Raw genomic sequence first — 20,462 nt, 5'->3', positions numbered from 1 at the left:
ATTCCCTTCTGAAGTGTTTCATAGACACTGTTTCCCTTAATCTTCGAAACAACCATATAGAGTGGGTTGTTCACTAAGTAACAAGTCCAAACTTACATAAGACAAAGCCAAAGAATGACTCTCCCTCACTCATAGTTGAGTCAAGATGGAGTGATACCAAGAAGCAGCATGTGCAAAATGCTTTTCCCAAACTATTTAACATGAACGCAGTAAAGCCATAATTCTAACTTCAGTTTCCAGAAGAGAGCATGGGTGTGCTCATGCCACTCTGAGTGTGCAAGAAGAGGACACTCTTGCTTGGCAGTTGACTCTCTCCCACCGCTGTGGGTTCGGGGGTTGAACTCAGATCTCAGGTCTAGGTGGCGAGTGCTTTACTCAGCTGAGCCATTCCCAGCCAGACACCATTTCTAGAAGCTACTTCAAGATGGTTCAGCAAGGGCTAGAGATGTAGTTCAGCGGTAGAACATTTGCCTACCATGTGCAAGACACTGGGTTCAATCCCCACCGTTGCATGAATAAATAAACAAATAAAAAGCTTAAAATAAGTATGTATACATATATACACCAAAGAGTGAGATGTTAGTAATTACTGAGCCTCTGTGGTAGGCATATGGGTATTCATTATAATGTTTGGATATTTTCATAATAAAAGCCAAACAACTAGTAATAGAAAACAATGAAAGTTAGGTGTTAAAAATGATAAAGTCCAGGTACCCAAACTAGGTAGGTTCAAGGTTCCTGGAATCAAGTATAAAAGTCACATCATTAAGAGACAGGGAATTACAAAGGGCTAAGTCTACTCAGTACCTTACATTTTGTTTCTGTGAACTTTCAAAGCAGATTTAGAAATTCAATTACTCTTTTCATGAATGCTCTTACCTGCTGGCCTCCTTCCCATCTCTTGTTCAGCTTTTGTAGTTGGGTGAAAATCTGGAGGTTTTCTTGTTGGAGCTTCTGTTGCTCAGCCAGACACTTTAACACCAGAGCTTGCAACCTCTCAACCTCCGCCTGCAGAGTGCTGCACGCACAAGCTGCAGAGGGCAGTGCTTTCCCAGCACACGGTACTGCAGGATTCAGCCGGGGAGGCTACGGATAAGAAGGAGAAAATGCAGCAGGATCCGCCATGGGTCCCCAATTTTAACCAACACAGTAAGACAAACATACTCCAGGAATAGGTGCAAGTGAAACAGAAAAATACCTGGATTTCAACTGTACTTAGTACTAATAGGACAAGGGAACTCTCAGTGCTTAGGCCTCGTTAGGTTACAGTAAGAATCATCTATTTGGGAGGGTTTTGCAAAAATATTTTTTATATGTTCTCTTTTAAAATGCTGAAGTGATGCCGGGCGGTGGTGGCGCATGCCTTTAATCCCAGCACTTGGGAGGCAGAGCCAGGTGGATCTCTGTGAGTTCGAGGCTAGCCTGGACTACCAAGTGAGTTCCAGGAAAAGGTGCAAAGCTACACATAGAAACCCTGTCTCGAAAAACAAAAAAAAAAAAAAAAAAATGCTGAAGTGAGAAAAAAAGCACGAATTTATTTGGAACAAGTTCTGGTCACAGTGAGGACATGGTTGATAAAATAGCCGGTTATACTGTAGAAGAGATTTGAGAAGAGTTCAGTGAAGAAAACCACCAACACAATTTAAGAACGCCAACACAGGAAGGGGAATGTTCACCTTCAAGGTTTAAAGGCTTGTTACCGCTGTCCTGGGAAGGCTTTCAATTATTCTAGCCTGGATTTTTCTTCCTTATATACTTTTTTTAAAACTAGCAGGTCAGAGCCAAAATCCCAGCACTTGGAGGCAGGTGGATCTCTGAGTTCAAGGCCAGCCTGGTCTACAGAGCAAGTTCTAGAATAGCCAGGGCTGCACAAAGAAACCCTGCCTCAAAAAAAAAAAAAAAAAACCCAAACAAATAAATCAATAAAAATTAAAAAAAATCAGATCAGCAAATAACAGCCTACAGGTCAATTCTGACTTAATTTGTAAACAAAACTTTATTGAAACATAGGCACACTCATTCATTATGTATTACAGGTTAGCATCCCTAACATGAAAATCCTAAATGTTCCTAAATCCCAAACTGTTGGAGCACTGGTATGATATCACGAGTGGAAAATGCCACACTTAAGCGCCTGAGATGAACTCAGTTCAGAATAAGTACATTAAAATAAGGCACAAAATGACCTCCATGCTAAGTTTACAAGAGTTCTATGAAACACAAAGGAATTAATGTTTAGCCTTGGGTCCTAGCCCTAAGATAACTCATTTTATATATGCAAATATTCCAAAACCTAGCAAAATATGAGATTTAGAAGGCTTCTGGGTCCCAAGCATTTGGATAAGAGATACTCAACCTGCATCTGTGACTGCATTTGTGCTACAATGTCAGAGTTACCGATGTAAAGTCAAGTCAAGTGATAACTGTGCGGCTTCTCTACAAAAAGCTTGATGTCCCCTGGTTTAGAGTTGTTGATGTACCACAATTTCATTTCTACCCAGGTTGGATGTATATGCATTGCTCCTTCAGTACTACAGGCATTCTTTCTTTCTCCTTCTTCTTTTCATGTCAGGCCCAGGTATTACTTCTTTTTTTTTTTTTCCCTTTGGTTTTTTGAGACAGGGTTTCTCTGTGTAGCTTTGGTGCCTGTCCTGGATCTCACTCTGTAGCCCAGGCTGGCCTCGAACTCACAGAGATCTGCCTGGCTCTGCCTCCCGAGTACCAAGATTAAAGGCGTGTGCCACCACCGGCTGGCTGACATTACTTCTTATACATAGTTCAACTCACACTCACGGTGCCATGACAACTGAGTTTGGGGGCTAGGATTGTGGTTGTTTGTGGAGCACTTGCTTAGCACGCACACTCCCTGGTTGGATCTCCAGCACTGCATAACTGGGTGTGTGACACATGCCTGTGATATCATTTGGGAGGTGGAGGCAGGAGTAGCAGAGATGTTCAAGGTCATCCTCCATCCTTGGCTAGGCTATAGAACTTGTTTCACAAAGAAACAAATAAACTATCACGACACCAGGACTAATTTGGAAACGTACAGTTCCATTTTGGTACTTCTGAGGAAGGGGGAATAGGTCTCTGGTGCTAGAAGGTGGAGAACGGCCCTCAGAATCACCTGAGGCAGGGCAGCAGTGGTCCAAGGAGCTAGAGGACACGGGAGCCAGGGACCTAGGAACTCACAATCACGGTCTACTGAGTGGACGCTAAAGACAGAAAACTCCATTACCCAGGCTCCTGCGGGGGGCTGATGTTCTGGAGGAAACTCAGATGCCACTTTGAGTCCTTGTAGCTCTTCATAGGGCAGGGTGTCCTTCTCAGACTCTGAAAATGCCGCACTTAGGGGAGTTGGGCTGTCAGGCATGGGGATGAACTCTGCGTTCTCCAGCTCCTAGGTCCACAAGAAAGAATCTCATCAGTGTGTCTGCAGCAATCTACGCTCTCCCAAGCTCCCCTGTAGCTTTTCCGGTCATTCTGCTGTGACGTCAGCACCCTCTAGTGGGACACAACAGTGGTGGCTAACAACATAGACTGTCTAACCTGGAAACAAACTGCCATCCTTTCTTCAGTGATGAAAACTCAGACTCAAGTTCAAGACCAGCCGCACCTGGTTCATTTCCCCAACACACACTGTTTAGCTGGTCAGGAGGCTGAGGCTGGAGGCAGGCTGCTGCTTCTGCTCTCTACCCTCAGCTGACCAGTTAAGTTCTAGTGGAAGATCAACACACCACCCCTTTTATAAAAAATTAAAAATTCCACCATGTGTGGTGGCGCATGCCCTTAATCCCAGCATTCGGGTGGCAGAGGCTATGAGTTTGGAGACAGACTGGTCTACATAGTGAGTTTCAGGCCAGCCAGGAAAAAAAAAACCCCATAAATTGCAAATGTCTGCTGGCCATGCTGCACATACTAGCGATTGAGTCAAGAAGAATAAAGCAAGAGGTGGGTTAAGGACACCAATAAAACCCAGTAATTTTATCCCTCTGAGAAACAATGGCCAGTCCAGGGGCCACTAGATAGTCTAGTCCACATTCTTTGGTGCAATGTAGTTTCTGAAAGAATAAGGTCTTACCGATAGAAATCCCATCTTTGCATATAAAATAGTTTACATTTTTACTGTCTGTACCTTATCTTTAATAAGCTGTATTTCTATAGTAAGGCATTTCAACTGCCCAATATTTCACTTCTATAAACAGTATGCAATCTGTGAGCTTAATTTTTGCACAGGTACACTTCAAGTCCATTTAAACTCTATCTATGTGTATACTTTAGGGAGCTTATACAATAGTAAGTTTCCTTATGATTTTTAAAAAATTCTTTGTAGTGTTTGCTGTCCCTCCCTGTACAGAGAGAGTTACCCTCTAATGGGGCAATGATACCACTAGATACCACAGGCTAACAAAAGGTCCAGTGCTAGGGTTACCTCTTTTGGAGATGTTGGCAAGTGAGAGCCCATATACCCCAAACAGGCTACAGCCAGTGTTCCTGGTTATCCTCCAGAACCTGACAGTGGGATCCTATTGCTCACTTGGGAGGCAGAGGCAGGAGGTTCTGTGAGTTCAAGGCCAGCAAGATCTACATAGTGAATTCTAGGACAACCGGGAGGATACAAGTAAGACCTTGTATTTTATTTAGTTAAGAAAAAAAAGACTCGGGGTTGGGGATTTAGCTCAGTGGTAGAGCGCTTGCTAGAAGACCCTGGGTTCGGTCCTCAGCTCCAGAAAAAAACAAAACAAAACAACAACAAAAGACTCTACTGCTGAAGACATCACATAGTTGAGTTCTAGAACATAGAGAAACCAAGTTGGTGCTCCCCGAGAAGTCTTATCCCTACTGGTGAATTTTCTATATTGCTGAAAGTTACTATGTACACTACCAGAGAGGAAAAGTATCAGCTAGCTGTGAGCCCTTCAAACTGCAACAACTGGCCCGGCAGGACACGCTCACTGGTGCCTTGGGGCATGAATATCACTGGAGTTACTGGCCACTTTCTGACTGAATTTAAGGCCTGCTCCACAAGTGGAAGCCCATACCTGGCACTGTTATTGGGGCCAAAAATATAGCATGGATAGGTCCTAGGCCCCAGGGGAGACCCTACTACCATTACTCTGTTAAATGGACACAGTATTAAATGACTCCTAATGACTGACTCTTCTAGTCATAGATCAGCATTTCTCTCATCAGAGCTTCTTTTGGCAGCAGATAGTGATTAACACAGAGACCCACAGCGTCGATAATGGTGCAGAGAATGAGACTGAAGAATTCTCAGCTCTTAATAGGACATCTGGATCATCCCCTCTCCTCCCAGAGGCTCGGGGATCATTGTGGAAGTAGAAAGACTGTAAGAGCCATAGGCTGTGGGTGACTGTAAGAAAACTGCTCCCTGGACACAGCAGGGCAGTTGCACACATAGGTTCACAGCAGTTGTGACAGCGTGCCTAAGACCTGTGCAAGCTCAAGCCAGACCAAACCCCAGCCCCAGCATGAAGAGGTGGGAATGGAGTCCTACTCCTAGCTAAAGACCTCCTGGCAATTGCAAGCTGCCAGGAGAGGAAGGGTCAGTCTTCTTAAAGGGTTACTCCGGTAGGTTAACTACTCGGTGGAGGGACACACACCCAAGAGTACATGGGCTGGGTGGTGGTGGCGCATGCCTTTAATTCCAGCACTTGGGAGGCAGAGCCAGGCGGATCTCTGTGAGTTCGAGGCCAGCCTGGTCTACAGAGTGAGATCCAGGACAGGCACCAAAACTACACAGAGAAACCCTGACTCGAAAACCAAAAAAAAGAAAAAAAGAGTATATGGGCAGCACAAACTGTCCCTGATGGGCTTAGAAAAACAAATGAGGGACAAAGTGAGTTCACAGGAAGGGGAGAGATCTGGGCAGAGTTAGGGTTGAATTAAATATGATCAAAATAGAATGCACAAAATCTTCAAAGAACTAATAAAAATGAAAATATCTTTAAGATAGGTTACAACAATTTTTTAAAAAAGGAAAAAGGTAGTTATATAAATTTATTATGTTCACTTTAGTCTTTTTTTTTTTCAGAGCTGAGGCCCGAACCCAGGGCCTTGCGCTTGCTAGGCAAGCGCTCTATCACTGAGCTAAATCCCCAACCCCCGTTCACTTCAATAATACAGGCATAAAGGAGCTGGTCCCACTGATGGCCCACACCTTTAATCCCAGCACTTGGGAAGCAGGCCGGCCTGGGCTACAAAATGAGACCCTATCTTAAACATGCCGTATCCTTTCTTCTCAGAAATGAAAATAAGATTAGCTTTGTGGTGCCTTCTTTCCAGATGGGAATTTGAAGCCTTGTCTCCTGTCTAAATTAGTAGGGCACAAGAAACGGAGACCTTGGCGACCCTTACTGGCTCCTGCTACAGGCTTATCTGAAGTATGTGTTCCAAGGGACTTACCTTTCGAAGCCAGCCAGGACAGGAGCTGCTAGCCCCACAACTGTTCCCCACGGCCTCTGTGGGACTGATTAAACCTTCCATTCCACGGTCTGCTTCCATTGTTCCTCGGAAGCCTCCACTTGGATCTGGAGTTTCAGATTCCTGTTGACTGTCTTCCTCTTCGCCGCCGCCGCCACCGCCACCACCACCTCCACCGCCTCCTGGGCTGGAACTCTGAACCACTGGTAGATGTGTGGTACAGAAGGAGAGAGCTTTTCTATGCCGCAAAGAGATTGAGCATCTGACAAATTCACTCACCCTACCATAGTTCCTAGAGTTGCATGAAGTGGAATGTTCACACAAATATTTGAGACTAAACTATTAGTTTTTACATTTTAGGGTTTAAATTTTTTCAAATCATTTAAAAAAAAAGATTTGTTTTATTTTATGTGTATGAGTGTTTGCGTTCATGTATGTCTGTGTACCATGTGCATACATTGCCCTCGGAGGCCAGAAGAGGGTGTCAGATCCTCTGTAACTGGAGTTACAGATGGTTGCTAGCTGCCATTTGAGTGCTGGGAACCAAAGCCCAGTTCTTTGTAAAATCAATAGGTGCTCTTAACTGATGAACCATCTCTCCAGCTCATTATTTTGAAAAGCTATTACATTATTTTTTTAAATCTATTCTAAATAGTTTTTTTTTTTCATTTTATATATCAATCCCAGTTCCCCCTCCCTCCCCTTCTCCTGCCCTCGCCTCCCCCCATCCCACCCCTCAGAGAGGGGAAGGCCTCCCTTGGGGAGTCAACAAAGTCTGGCATACTAAGTTGAGGCAGGACCAAGTCCCTCCCCATTGTGTCAAGGCTGAGCAAGGTATCACCTTAGGGAGTGTGTTCCAAAAGGCCACTTCATGCACCAGGGATAAGTCCTGGTCCCACTGCCAGGGGCTCCCAAACAGATACATTAACTTATTGTGTGTGCACGTGTGCGCCACAGCGCACGTGTAGAGGTCAGAAGACAACCTCTGAGGTTGGACCTCTCCTTCTACCAGGTGGCTCCCAGGACTGAACTCAGGCTGTCAGGATGGCAGCAGGAGACTTTACTCCAGTCATCGCGTGAGTCAGCCGTACCTGTCCTGGAACTCGCTCTGTAGACCAGGCTGGCCTCGAACTCACAGGGATCTGCCTGCCTCTGCCTCCCGAGTGCTGTAGGTTTTTAAAGACTAGAATAACTGGAATACCATGGAAGTAAAAGGCTCATGGGATAGTAAGGAATATAAATGTCACATCACAACGTGGAGCAAGCCTCTTAATTGCTTCCACATGTGATACAGGCATATCACCCTGATAATAATGTCAGAGCAGCAACACTCACCAAAATACAACCTTCCCTCTTAATCACAGCTTCTTAACCCAAAGACCAAACTGGCACCTGGGCCACCATCACTTACCAGTTCCGATGGACAGGCCGCTGCTATTAGAACGGATGGTCTTAGAATTCAATACTTTCTCTGGGGAGAAACACGTACTAGGTAAGAAATATATACAGACACTGGCAGGAAGAGTGAAGGGACACAGGGCAGGCAGGAAGCGGTCACTACCATTTCTGACTCCCAGTAACTTACTACTTACTATTTACAAGTTAGTCTCACAAGTGAAACACTTACTGAGCTACTATATACGCAATAGGGCAGTGGGAGTTTTCTACTCTGCTGTTCACTGGAAGTATCATGGCAACTTTACAAAGTAACAATACCTAAATCCCACCCTAGAGATCCTGATTCAATTGTCAAGGGTGGGGCTTTTATAAAAGCCAAGACTTTTTATCATGGAGTTCAATGTAATGTTTCTGCAAAAAGCATTTGGAAATTTTCTTTTAAAAGAATTACTGAGCTGGGGTTTAAATCCCAGCGCTTAGAGGCAGAGACAGGTGGAGCTCTGTGAGTTCGAGGCCAGCCTGGTCTACAAAGCGAGATCCAGGACAGCCAGACGTGTTACACAGAGAAACCTTATCTCAAACAAAACAAAACAAAAACAAATAAAAAGGATGAAAACAAATATAGACAACACATAATTGGATAAATGGAAGTAATCAACTCTATGATGTGGACGTATGTTAGGGGAAGAGTTCAAAATTATCACATTAAAAATGTCCAAACTAGCTGGGTGGTGGTGCATGCCTTTAATCCCAGCACTCAGGAGGCAGAGGCAGATGGATCTCTGTGAGTTCAAGGCCAGCCTGGTGAGTTCCAGGTCAGCCAGGACTACACAGTGAAACCCTGTCTCAAAAAACAAAACAAAAAAAAAAGTCCCAACTGACCGTGGTGGAATAGGCCTGTAATTCCTGCGCTCAGGAGGTGGAGGCAGAAGGATCAGGAACTCAGGAACTCAAGGTTATTCTTTGCTACTAAGTACTGAGTTTGAGGCTACACTGAGCTACACAACCCTAACACCAACAGTTCAGTAGAGAAGACAGGGCAGATGACTGACTTGGGAAATGAAATGCTCGGCTCCCACCACTCCGTATGGCCTCTCTATCCAGCACACGACCCGCAAAGGCAGCCTCTGCTTCAGGAGGCTTCTGTTTCCAACAGCGTCACCACAGGTACCTTAGGTGAGTCAGGTCAATCCTGTCCAAGCCACCCCAACTCCATATATACGAAACCCTTACCAACAATAAGAATGGTGTGCCAGCCACGGCAGGAAAGGTCTGGGACATGATGCAGAGATCCAAAAATAGGTCGAGGCCATGAGGTACAGATATCAGAGCCGTGTGGTCTCTCTGTGGGGGTCATTGCCAGGCGGCCATTGCCACCATTTCCCCAGGCAAAAATGTGATTATCTAGAAAAAAAAATTAAACAGCAGATTAAAAGGACACTATTTGCCCAATTCTGTGGTTATCCCACTCTTACACCCTGGACCTAGAAAGATGTCCTACTAAGTACCAAATGAGAGGAAAGCTATTTCTCTATATAGAGCCTAAAAACTCTTCCTGATTCTACCTGGGGAAAAATGACTGCTGCTCCTGTGTCTGCCATTCATTCATTCATTCACTCACTCACTCATTCACTTACACAGGTAAGAGAATCTACTCAAGGGGTTTGAGGCAGGACACAGAGCCAAGCCCTTGCTCCAGTGAATTCAGGGAGAACGACAACACAGACACAAACAGCCATCTCCTCTCTCAGATCATGCTAAGTGCTGTGAGGGAAGGGGAGTGGTGGGGAAATGAGGGCCATGAGGAACAGTGGGATGGCAGGCCATCACTTTAGAGAAAGTGCTCAGAGAAGCAGCACTCTGTGACACTTGAGCAGAGATCTAGCTGAACTCAGGGAGTCTCCAGGCAGACATAAGAGCAAGAGCAAGGTTGCACAGACAGGGAGGAGGAAGGTCCCCAGGAACAAAGTAGAGAGAGGGACACGTGGCAGGAGAAGTCCTGGTCATATGGGCCATGAAGGCTGCCTGATGTACCAAGCCACGAGAGCCTCTGGGCAGGAGGTCTTTAAGAGAACCCCCGAGGCTGTGATGAGAAGCCACAGCAGAAGAGCAAAGGCTGAAGCAGAGACCAGCTGAAGGTCTGGTACCAGCAAGAAGTTGTTGGGTCCATTCTGGAGCTGGCCCATAGGATTCGCTGACGGATAGAGAGCATGCAGAGTGCAGGGCGGAGCTGACTGAGGTGAGAAGTCTGCAGAGGAACAGGTCACAACGTGCCAACACTAGAAATCTGATTCTTGTCCAATTCACTCTGGTGCCCCCGCCTCGTCCCCTCCCCCCCCACTGTTTCTCTCTCCTTGTCCAATTCAGGCTGGTGCCCTCCCCCCGCCCCAACTGAAAGGGTGACTGATTAAGGACCCCAACAGGACACCAGATATGTATCAGGACTCATCTAGAGTCCAGGGGCTATATCGCCACTGTAGCTTTAGTGATCCAAGCTGAGGGGCTGTGGACTAAATGTCTTTAGGTCAGAGATGGTACTCCAAGCTGCAAGGTCCAGAGAGGAATATAAAGGACTGGGCTCATGGTGGAGAAGAGGACGGAGTCCTGGGAAGAGGTGGATGTTTCTGCACAGCACCTGGAACACTGCCTATGCGCTTCTTCTCACATAGCCTGCCAATGCTGATCGGGACCAACATGGTACTGTACAAGACAGACAGACGTACTCAACGGTTCTGCAGATATTTTACCAAAGATGTTACAATGAAAATAAAGTCGGGTGAACTTAGCATACAAACCCGCCATTATCTAGAAATGTGGCCTGTAAAAAAAGTACTATATTGGACATAAAACCGTATGCCAGTTAGACAAAAACTCCTCTTTCCTAATCAAGAATTAAAACAGCCACCTGTCTGGAGAGCTTAAAACCACACAGGCAGACTCACCATCAGTGGCAGCAATGGTGAACTCATCGCCACAGGAGACCCTGATCACCTGCTTCCCACCAAGGGGTCCCCCCAACAGGTTGATCCCCAGGCGCTTCTTATAATTCCCGACACCCAGCTGTCCACACTTATTACAGCCAAAAGTCAGCAACCGGCCTCGTTCTGAGAGAGAAGCAAAAATAAACAGCCAATCACAAACGGGTCATGAAAGAGAGACGGTACAGCAATGCAGGCTCCATGCACTAGAAGACAGAAATATGAAGCTATCTATCCACGTGATCCTGACGTGAGGGTATCTAGGCAGGGTGACCAATCAGAACCTCGAACTGACCAAAGCATTTTCTTTCCAATATTTCAAACAATATTAGAACAAAACAACCAAAAAAAAAAAAAGATTTATTTATTGTGCACATGTCATAGCTGAGGTCAGGGAACAAAACTCTTTCACCATGTAGGTTCCTGGGATCAAACTGAGGTGTGGATGGCTACCCTAACATCGAATTTTTAAAGCAGGAAAAGGGTACTACCTTAATTTAGAATACTTATAGTAAGTGCTAATTATAAATATGGTTTTTGTTTTTAAGAGTATTTATAGCTGGGTATGGTGGTGCACGTCTTTAATTCCAGCACTCAGGAGGCAGAGACAAGAGGATCCCCAAGTCTGAGACCAGCCTGGTCTACAGCTCAAGTCCTAAGACAGCCAGGGCTACACAGAGAAACCCTGCCTCAGGAAACAAACAAGTGATTATTTACTTATTGACTTTATGTATACATTATGTGTCTCTCTGTGTGTATGCCACATGTATGGGTCCCCTCAGAGGTAAGAAGAGGGCATCAGATCCCCTGAAGCTAAGTTACAGTCACTTATGAGCAGTCCAAATTGGGTGCTGGACAGGAAACTCAGGTCCTCTGGAAGATCAGCAAGTAAGCACTCACTGTTAACCACTGAGCCATCTCTCCAGCCGGAAGTGCAGTGTTCTTATTAAAGTGCACATCTATTTTGTGTTTATAAAGATCACTAAAAAAATAATCCATGCTTGAATGCCTAATTTGTTAATAAGGTAATACTGAGTACTAGGGAGAAGTCAGAGGATGCATACAACATTAAGGAGGTTAATAGTTGCCGGGCGGTGGTGGCGCACGCCTTTAATCCCAGCACTTGGGAGGCAGAGCCAGGCGGATCTCTGTGAGTTCGAGGCCAGCCTGGTCTACAAAGTGAGTTCCAGGAAAGGCGCAAAACTACAGAGAAACCCTGTCTCGAAAAACCAAAAAAAAAAAAAAGAAAGAAAAGAAAAAGAAGGTTAATAGTTCACAGCACAAAAGAACCTGAGTTTGGAAGGCATAGGATACAGCTCAACAACTTACCATCAATAGCGGCTGTGTGAGTCTTGCCTGGGGCAATGGTACGGATTTTGTAAAAGGACAACTGTTTGGCCAAGGTGAAGGAGGTCGTGTAGGGAACTTCATGGTATGCCTGGAACAGTAAAACAGAGCAACAGCCTGGTGAAGCAAACAATGGTGATGGTGCGGGGTGTGTGTGTGTGTGTGCAGGCTGAGGACGGAAAAGGCCTTCCCAACAGATCCTGCTACTAAGAGAGGTACCGCAGCTTCCCATCTTCAACAGGACATAACCAAGCTCAGCACAGAACCAGAATGTGATGGAAGAAGTAGGGATTTCTGACTATAAAATCTACACTCTGAATTAAAGCAGGCAACACAAGAGCTCTTCATTTCAGAAGACAATGATCTAAGGACAGAATAACTGAATCTGTGGTGCTTGTACACTCTGCCTAGCTCACAAGGAAGATCAGGGCAAACTCGCTCTCAAGCTTACAAAGAAATCAGTCACTGTGATCTAATGTTACCCACAAGGTAGTGTTTTACAAAATTTCACTACACATATTCCTTTGAATTGATAGATATAGCAGGGCAGTGGTGGTGTTATGTCTTTAATCCCAGCACTCAGGAGGCAGAGGCAGGTGAATCTCTGAGTTCCAGGCCAGTCTGGTCTACAGACTGAGTTCCAGGACAGTCAGGGCTACACAGAGAAAAACCAACAACAACAAAAAACCAAAAACCCCATGTAAACAAAGCTCACAACAAACCTGCATTTTGACAAAGCACAAAATCAAGTGGTAATTTTGAAGGTGCCTTTCAAACTATCCACTCTCCAGCCTTTACCCTGAGTTTGTGCTCTCCTAAGATTGGGCTGTGGAACTACATACAAATGAACTCACCTTTCATCATGTTAGGGAACTATAAATTTACTTGATTTTTCTTTTATACTTTCTTTTTATTTTTTATTTTTTTGCATTTGAAGGTGAGGGGCTGGGAACAGACTTCATCTTTAGAAATGACAAAAACTCATGATACTAACATAACCTGAAGATGTAGAATGGTAATTACCCTTGGTAAGTATGTGTGGGGTCAGTGTTTTGGAAGCAGTATGTCAGGAATCTACAGAGACATAGAAATGCTTCTTTTCATTGGCACAATATTCTTGTCCCAGCCGGTGGTGGTGGCATACACCTTTAATCCCAGCACTTGGGAGGCAGAAACAGATGGATCTCTGTGAGTTTGAGGCCAGCCTGGTCTACAAAGTGAGTTCCAGAACAGCCAGGGCTACACAGAGAAACCCTGTTTCGAAAACCCAAAAAAAAAAAAAAAAAAAAAAAAAATTTCTTGTCTCTGTTCCGATGGTGACAGGGTGAATGAACCCTGAACTCTCTCATTATCCTTTGCAGTCAACTCCGCTGAGCTGTAACTGTAAAACATACTGCACACACACATTCGTGGGATTTCTGCCTTTGGTTTTTAAAGAGATCTTGTCACACATCCTAGGTTTGCCTCAAACTAAAGATCGCTCTGCTTTGGCTTCCTGAGTGCTAAAATTAAAGGCATGCACCATCATGCTTAGCCTCTGTACCAACACACTTGTAAAACCACCACCTGATCAAGATCACTTAGGTGAATCTCCTTCTTTTTGACTAAGACTCCTGTCCCGAACAAAGAGAAGAAATTCAGTAAGATAAACACATCCCACAAAGACTTGCATCTCTCCCCACTGCGGTAGCTTCTACCTGACTACAGCCATCATGATCACTGAGCCTGTTCTGAACTTCACAGAAGTAATCATACACTGTAAACTCCTTCGTGGCTGGCTACTTTTGCTGAACATAATGTGTGTGAGATCACTTTATTCTTAAGTCAAATTCCTCAGTCATCAACCTATAATATCAAAGAAATCCCAACCCAGACTTCTGTTGATGTGGTTAAAATCTCAAGGGCCACTCACTTCATGGTTGATGATTCCAGACATGCACTGATTCAGGCCCAGTTTGTTGAACTCATTGAGTCCACAGGCCAGCACTTTGCCTGACTGGGTGAGCAGAAAGGTCCCATCACAGCCACACTGAACTGCAACAATGATTAAGGCCTTTGGAACATCTACCTGCAAGGCAAATGTTGGAGAAAAGGCCCAAGTACGTAATTCATATTAGAAAATAACCCTCAAGTTCCATCAGCATGCTGCCCAACAGCTTGGAGATCATTCTTCCTAACATGGCGCTCAAGTTTTACAGCAGAGGAAAAGGCTGCAGTTGGAATGGACAGATGCTCCCTGCCAGTCTGTTTTAGGAATGGCTTCTGTAGAGCTGGGAAAGGGGTAGCTCCAATCTCTAGCAGACTTGGTCTTCTGACATGAGGGCTCCTTGACAGTTTCAGAAGGAACACGGCAGCCTGGATATCTCAGTCATTTAGTGTACAGAGGCAGCAGCTAGGACGTCCATACCTTTCTACAGCTTGTAAGACAGGCAGAGAACGAAGGTGTCAGATGGGGCCATGGGTATGTGTAACACCTTGAACCTCAGTCTCTCTTCATAAGAGGAATGGCTGTGACTCTAGAGTCTCTACATGCATCATTTAACCCTTAGGCTGTAACAGAAACTGACAACCGTAAACGGCGCAGCACTGGAATTAGTGGTTAACCTGCCGGTGTCAGGTAAGCCTGGGCCCCAGGCATGTACGAGAGTGTGACTGTGCTTGCCCCTCAGCTGACTCAGGTCCTGACAGTAATCAGATAGGATGTCTCCTACTGCACAGCCTCTAAGCAAAGACAGTTTCACCCGTGTTCAACGGTAGTAAGGGAAGGCTGGGGTAAGGGATAACGTGTCACTTCCCACCATCTTCTTAAGGAGATTTAGCTGTCTGTGACACTTTCTGTTTTATGTGCTGATTTTAATTTCATCTCTGAGTAAGATGTGACTCCAGTGCCCCTAATAGCTGTATAAACTTTCTCAATTTTCTGGGATTTAGTCAGAGGACAAGACCACATAATGCTAGATCAGGAACCCTAGGTTGTCAGTCTCCTCGACAGGAAAGACTTCAGAAATAAACACTCTGATATGAGGAGTCAGGAGAGAGGATGTCCTTTTGGAGTCTGTTTTAGACAGGCTGTAGGAAAAGCCGTTTCTCAGTTTACCCTCTGTGGTGTATAGTAATCCTCTTCTGAATCCAAACCCAGCCGTCCTGAAACACACACAAAAACGACAGTCATTATACCAAGGGCATTCTTCCCCAGGAAGATGTTCTGTGACTCTTTCAGAATTACCATGCCTTGAACAAAGGCTATTTGATGTGTTTAGGTACTCAAAGGCTGAAATCCTGGTGAGCACCTGGAAGAAGTGGAGGGAAACAGGCTTCACTTACCATACTCCCCACAGCCCCAAGAATAGACTTCCTTGTTTCGAGTCAGAACCAGCACATGATTATCCCCACAGGAGACCTGCTCCACTGGATTGCTGAGGAAGAAGTTCAGCTGCATGGGCTCCAGCACTTCAGGGCCAGAGACCTTGTCGACCCCCATGCAGCCATAATAATCTGATCCAAAGGCATAGAGCTGACCCTCATCTGCAAAAGGAGAGAAAAGCCATCACCGAAAGGAATTACTGTGTCCAATCAGAAAGCTGGGCAGAGTTGGAAGGACTCCTTAGCCAATGGTCTCACATGAGATCTGATGACATCAGAAGTCAGAAAGGTAGGTAGACCACACAAAAAAGCAGAGCTGTCTATAGTTAGGGAAGCACTTGTAGTGTTATTATTGGAACGGAGAGTCTAGGATTCTCATGCTAAATGATCTTCAAATTTTCCTGGAGCCTTCCCTGTTTTGTAGACAGAAAGAAATACCACGGATGGGACTGGAGAGAGAGCTCAGCAGTTAAGAATATGTACTGCTCTTCCAAAGGGCCCAAGTTGGATATCTAACCACGCCAGGCAGCTCATAACTGTAACCCCAGTTTCAAGGGGATCTGAGGCCCTCTTCTGGCCTCCACAATAAGTATCACAGTCATGTGCACAAACCCACACTCAGATACACACATAGACATAAAATTAAAAAAATACCAAGGACTTATACAGTAATGATAACTCAAAACGAAATGTAACTTCTGATCCTGACTGTGTGTCATGCAGAGCCTAAAGTAGGACACACAGCAGATCTCTCCTATCTCGCAGTCTCCATTATCCTAAAGCAGGACACACAGCAGACCTCTCCTGTCTCGAAGTCTCCGTTATCCTAAAGCAGGACACACAGCAGACCTCTCCTGTCTCGAAGTCTCCGTTATCCTAAAGCAGGACACACAGCAGACCTCTCCTGTCTCGCAGTCTCCGTTATCCTAAAGCAGGACACACAGCAGACCTCTCTTGTCTCGCAGTCTCCGTTATCCTAAAGCAGGACACACAGCAGACCTCTCCTGTCTCGCAGTCTCCGTTATCCGCCTTTCTGCTCCTTGCTCACCACTCTTTCCACATCATAGCAAACTGGGAAGTGTCTTGTCTTTGTCTTAGTGTTGGGAATTGAACTTATGGCCTTGCCTATGCTATATGAGCGCTCTACTGTGGTGGTATTGTGTTCCCCAAAATATTGTGCACTCTAATAAACTTATCTGGGGTCAGAGAACAGAACAGCCACAATATTAAACATAGAGATTAGGCAGTGGTAGCACATGCCTTTAATCCTAGCATTCCAGAGGCAGAGATCTACCTGGATCTCTGTGTGTTCAAGGATACAGCCAAGCATGGTGACTCACCCTTTAATCCCAGAAAGTGAGCCTTTAATCCCAGAGAGTGATGGCAGAAAGCAGAAAGGTATATAAGGCGTGAGGACCAGAAACTAGAAGCTTTTAGCTGGTTAAGCCTTCAGGCTTTCAAGAAGCAGTTCAGCTGAGATTCATTTGGATAAGGACTCAGAGGCTTCCAGTCTGAGGAAACAGGATCAGCTGAGGAACTAGCGAGGTGAGGAAGCTGTGGCTTGTTCTGCTTCTCTGATCTTCCAGCATTCACCCCAATAACTGGTCCTGGGTTTGTTCTTATTAACAAGACTCTTTAAGATTCATGCTACACTCTACCATTGAGCTATTCTCCCCAAACTTGGGAATGTTGTTATTAATGAGTATATTTGCTAATGTTTTTTGGTAGTCTTTTGCCCATAAAGTCTCAACTAAAACTGCAGAGCATTAGCACAACGTCCCATATGAAATGGACTCATGATGTTTTTGTTAGTGGCTTACCTGTCACACAAACAGTGAAATCATCACCACATGACACTTGGTGGATGGCTTTGCCTTGCAACTTTTCCACATGCTTTGGTTGGCGATAGGAAGCTTTGTCTCCATGTCCTAGCTGACCGTGGAGTTTTGTGCCCCCTTGCATGTTCTGTTAAAAAAGAGGTCTTGTGAAGTTTTACCTTTTCACAATAAAAGCTAGTCTTTAATATCACTTCTGAAGAAAAAAATAGCTGAAAATTTAAAGACAAAAGTGGGAAAGGGGATTTTTTTTTGAGACAGGGTCTCACTATATAGCACTGGCTATCCTCAAACTAACTCTCTGTGTAGACCAGGCTGGACAAGATGCCTACCTCTGCCTCTTGAGTGCTGGGATTAAAGGTGTTCACTGCTATGCCTTGCTAGGATAGAGCATTTTAATGGTTAATATAAAACCCTACATACAGGTAAAGAAGATTTTTAAAACACATCTAGCTAGCAAGAAGCCTGAGCCATAGGCCATACAGTTTGTAATTAATGTAAGCCTCTGTGTAATTATTTCATAAACGGCTGCAGGACCACGGGTGGGAGAGATTTGTCCGGACCACGGGGCTGGGTGGGACCAGGAAACTTCCAGCTACACATATCCATCAGGCATCAGGTCATATTCCAAATTCTGTCTTTATTTTAGTGCAAGGTGAACTACATGTTTAACTATGGGTGATGATGAAAAGTTCATTACAGAGTATAATTTGATTGCTTTCTCTTCTAATTTGTTTTCTGCTGCTGTGATAAATACTGTGACTTAAAGCGACTTGGGGAAGAAAGGTCTTACAGTTTACAGTCTATCACCAAGGGAAACCAGGGCAGGAGCTCAAGTCAGGAACTGAAGCAGAGACCACTATTTCCTGGCTTACTCCCCATGGCTGGCTTAGTCTGCTTTCTTATAGTACCCAGGACCACCTGCCCAGGAGTGGCACCACCCACAGTGAGCTGGTCCCTCCCTCATCAATCATCAATCAAGAAAATGCCCCACAACATGCCAATCTGATGGAGGCAATTCCTCAACTGAGGTTCCCTTTCCAGGTGACTAGTTTGTGTCAAGTTGACAAAAGCTAACCAGAACACTTCCTAGTGAGTAGAACCTATACTAGAAGTTTTATAACTGTTGATCAGCTTTCTTAAAACAGAATAGTTAAAGAGATTATAGCTACATCAAAAAGAAAGCAAAAATAAGAAAGAGAGGATTTGGTTCCCTGAAGGAAGGTGCCATACAGTAGTAAGAACGGTCCTCACGGCTTTGCAGCAGTTTCAAGGACAGCGATTCTTTCCATGCACTACTCAAATATAAACCCTTTAATAAACAGTTGTAAGGCATTGCTTTCTTTCCATTGCAGACAGCCGCCTCAAGCTAATTCTTTAAGTGATAAGGTTTTGGGAAATAACAGCAGGTCATCCCTGTGACAGAGGCCAAACCACTCCTTCTTTTAACATTTCACAATTACTTGTTGTCTAGTCTCACACAATGGACATAAAGCACCGCAGAAGACAAAGACAGTCGGGCTGGAGAGATGGCTCAGAGGTTAAGAGCACTGGCTGCCTTTCCAAAGGTCCTGAGTTCAGTTCCCAGCAACCACGTGGTGGCTCACAGCCATCTGTAATGAGATCTGGTGCCCTCTTCCGCCTTCAGGCATACATGCAGACAGAACACTGTATACATAATAAATAGACAAATACAGTCCACACACACCTCTGAAGAAAGCTGAGGCCACTGAAAAACAGAAGCGCTCCCTCAGAGAGGAAGCAGGAGTAGGGCAGGGCTGGGTAGTAGCATGTAGCCTGAACTGCACCTACAGAAGGCACAGCAATGAAACAGAAAGCCAGTGACAACAGAACCTCAGGGAGGGAGCAGTCAAGTGTGCTAGGTGTTGCTAAGAGGTCACCCCAGGTCAGGACCAAAGGGGTTTATTTTAGCAGTTTATGATCGTTTGGTCAAGATCCATGCCCCATGCCAACTGAGTGGCAAGGATGGAAGCTGTGAAGCTGCACTGTAGGTGAGGAGAGTGGGAGATGTGGAAAAGGCAGAAAACACATTGGCAGTGCACATCTCTAACCCCAGCACTTGGGAGGCTGCAAATTCTAGATCAGCCTTGACTACAGAGTTAAGACAAAAAAGACAAATGCAGCAATACACAACAACAACAACAGGTGAATGACAGGGCTGAATCCACAGACAACAAAGGGAAACTCTCGGCTCTCTCCCTCCACAGATGAGGGACTGGGAGGGTTCCTAACACGCATATGTTCCATTTGTTTACAAAGCCATTTCACAGGTACCAGCTGCTCTAACCTCATGCTAACAGAAGACAAGTCCCTGAAACACCTGAAATCATCTAGTTGTCCATGACAGACAGCCCAGTCTGCTGAGCCCAAACCCAAGGCTCTCTCAACTGTCTTTTCCCCTCTCACACATTTATCCAGAAACCATGCACAGGAGACCACTATGCCCTAGGGATGGAGCTACATGAGTGAACTACAGAGCCCACAGCTGCTCTCCTAGGAGCTCCTGGTCCATCACCGATCTCATTCCTCGGCACAAGGACAGCTAACGGAATGCCTACACAGCCTGGGCCCAGAAGCAATGGGGTTTGGAGCCCACTCTACTTACCACCCATGTGTACAGTTCCTTCTCCACGGTGACCACAGCAAAGTGGGTATTCCCTGCGCACACCTGTCGGGCACTACAACCACTCTTGATGACGTCCAACTTCTGGGGTGTAGATTTTCCGCCACCCCAAACATAGACTTCACTGGTTCGTGATGTTACTACAGCAATGGGGGCTTCAGTCACGGTGCTTGACCTGCCAGCAATCCCCAAACAAAGGCATATTTAACATAAAAATGGTTTCAAAGAAGACTGGGGATGTAGCTCAGTGCTTGCCTAGTGAGCCTGAAGCCTGAAGCCTTGGGTTTGACCCCTAGAGCCACATAATAAAAACAGTGTGGGTTGCATGCTTCTTTAAGAAAAAAAAGGGGGGAGGGGCTGGGAGAGATGGCTCAACAGTTAAGAGCATGACTGCTCTTCCAGAGGACCCAGGTTCAATTCCCAGTACCCACATGGCAGCTCACATGTCTGTAA

The 20,462-nt window shown here is 45.3% G+C and overlaps 1 protein-coding gene across 1 annotated transcript in view; it reads right to left on the bottom strand.

Moving 5' to 3' along the window:
• The window catches only part of Nek9 (NIMA related kinase 9), a 41,056-nt gene that overhangs the window by 3,195 nt on the left and 17,399 nt on the right, over window positions 1-20,462 (bottom strand). The window contains exons 10-21 of the mRNA XM_052739268.1: window positions 19,992-20,184; window positions 17,351-17,495; window positions 15,492-15,692; window positions 15,265-15,311; window positions 14,080-14,235; window positions 12,150-12,258; window positions 10,785-10,946; window positions 9,076-9,246; window positions 7,856-7,915; window positions 6,427-6,647; window positions 3,239-3,400; window positions 880-1,086 (exon numbers count right to left, since the gene is read on the bottom strand). Of these exons, the coding sequence (XP_052595228.1) occupies window positions 880-1,086; window positions 3,239-3,400; window positions 6,427-6,647; window positions 7,856-7,915; window positions 9,076-9,246; window positions 10,785-10,946; window positions 12,150-12,258; window positions 14,080-14,235; window positions 15,265-15,311; window positions 15,492-15,692; window positions 17,351-17,495; window positions 19,992-20,184 (1,834 nt within the window). The remainder of the gene's footprint in view (window positions 1-879; window positions 1,087-3,238; window positions 3,401-6,426; window positions 6,648-7,855; window positions 7,916-9,075; window positions 9,247-10,784; window positions 10,947-12,149; window positions 12,259-14,079; window positions 14,236-15,264; window positions 15,312-15,491; window positions 15,693-17,350; window positions 17,496-19,991; window positions 20,185-20,462) is intronic.

The sequence above is a fragment of the Peromyscus californicus genome, unplaced genomic scaffold (assembly GCF_007827085.1).
Source record: "Peromyscus californicus insignis strain IS unplaced genomic scaffold, ASM782708v3 Scaffold_15__1_contigs__length_86483966, whole genome shotgun sequence".
Lineage (NCBI taxonomy): Eukaryota > Metazoa > Chordata > Mammalia > Rodentia > Cricetidae > Peromyscus > Peromyscus californicus.
The sequence above is the reverse complement of the archived record's forward strand: the minus strand, read 5'-3'. Positions and strand labels throughout refer to the sequence as shown.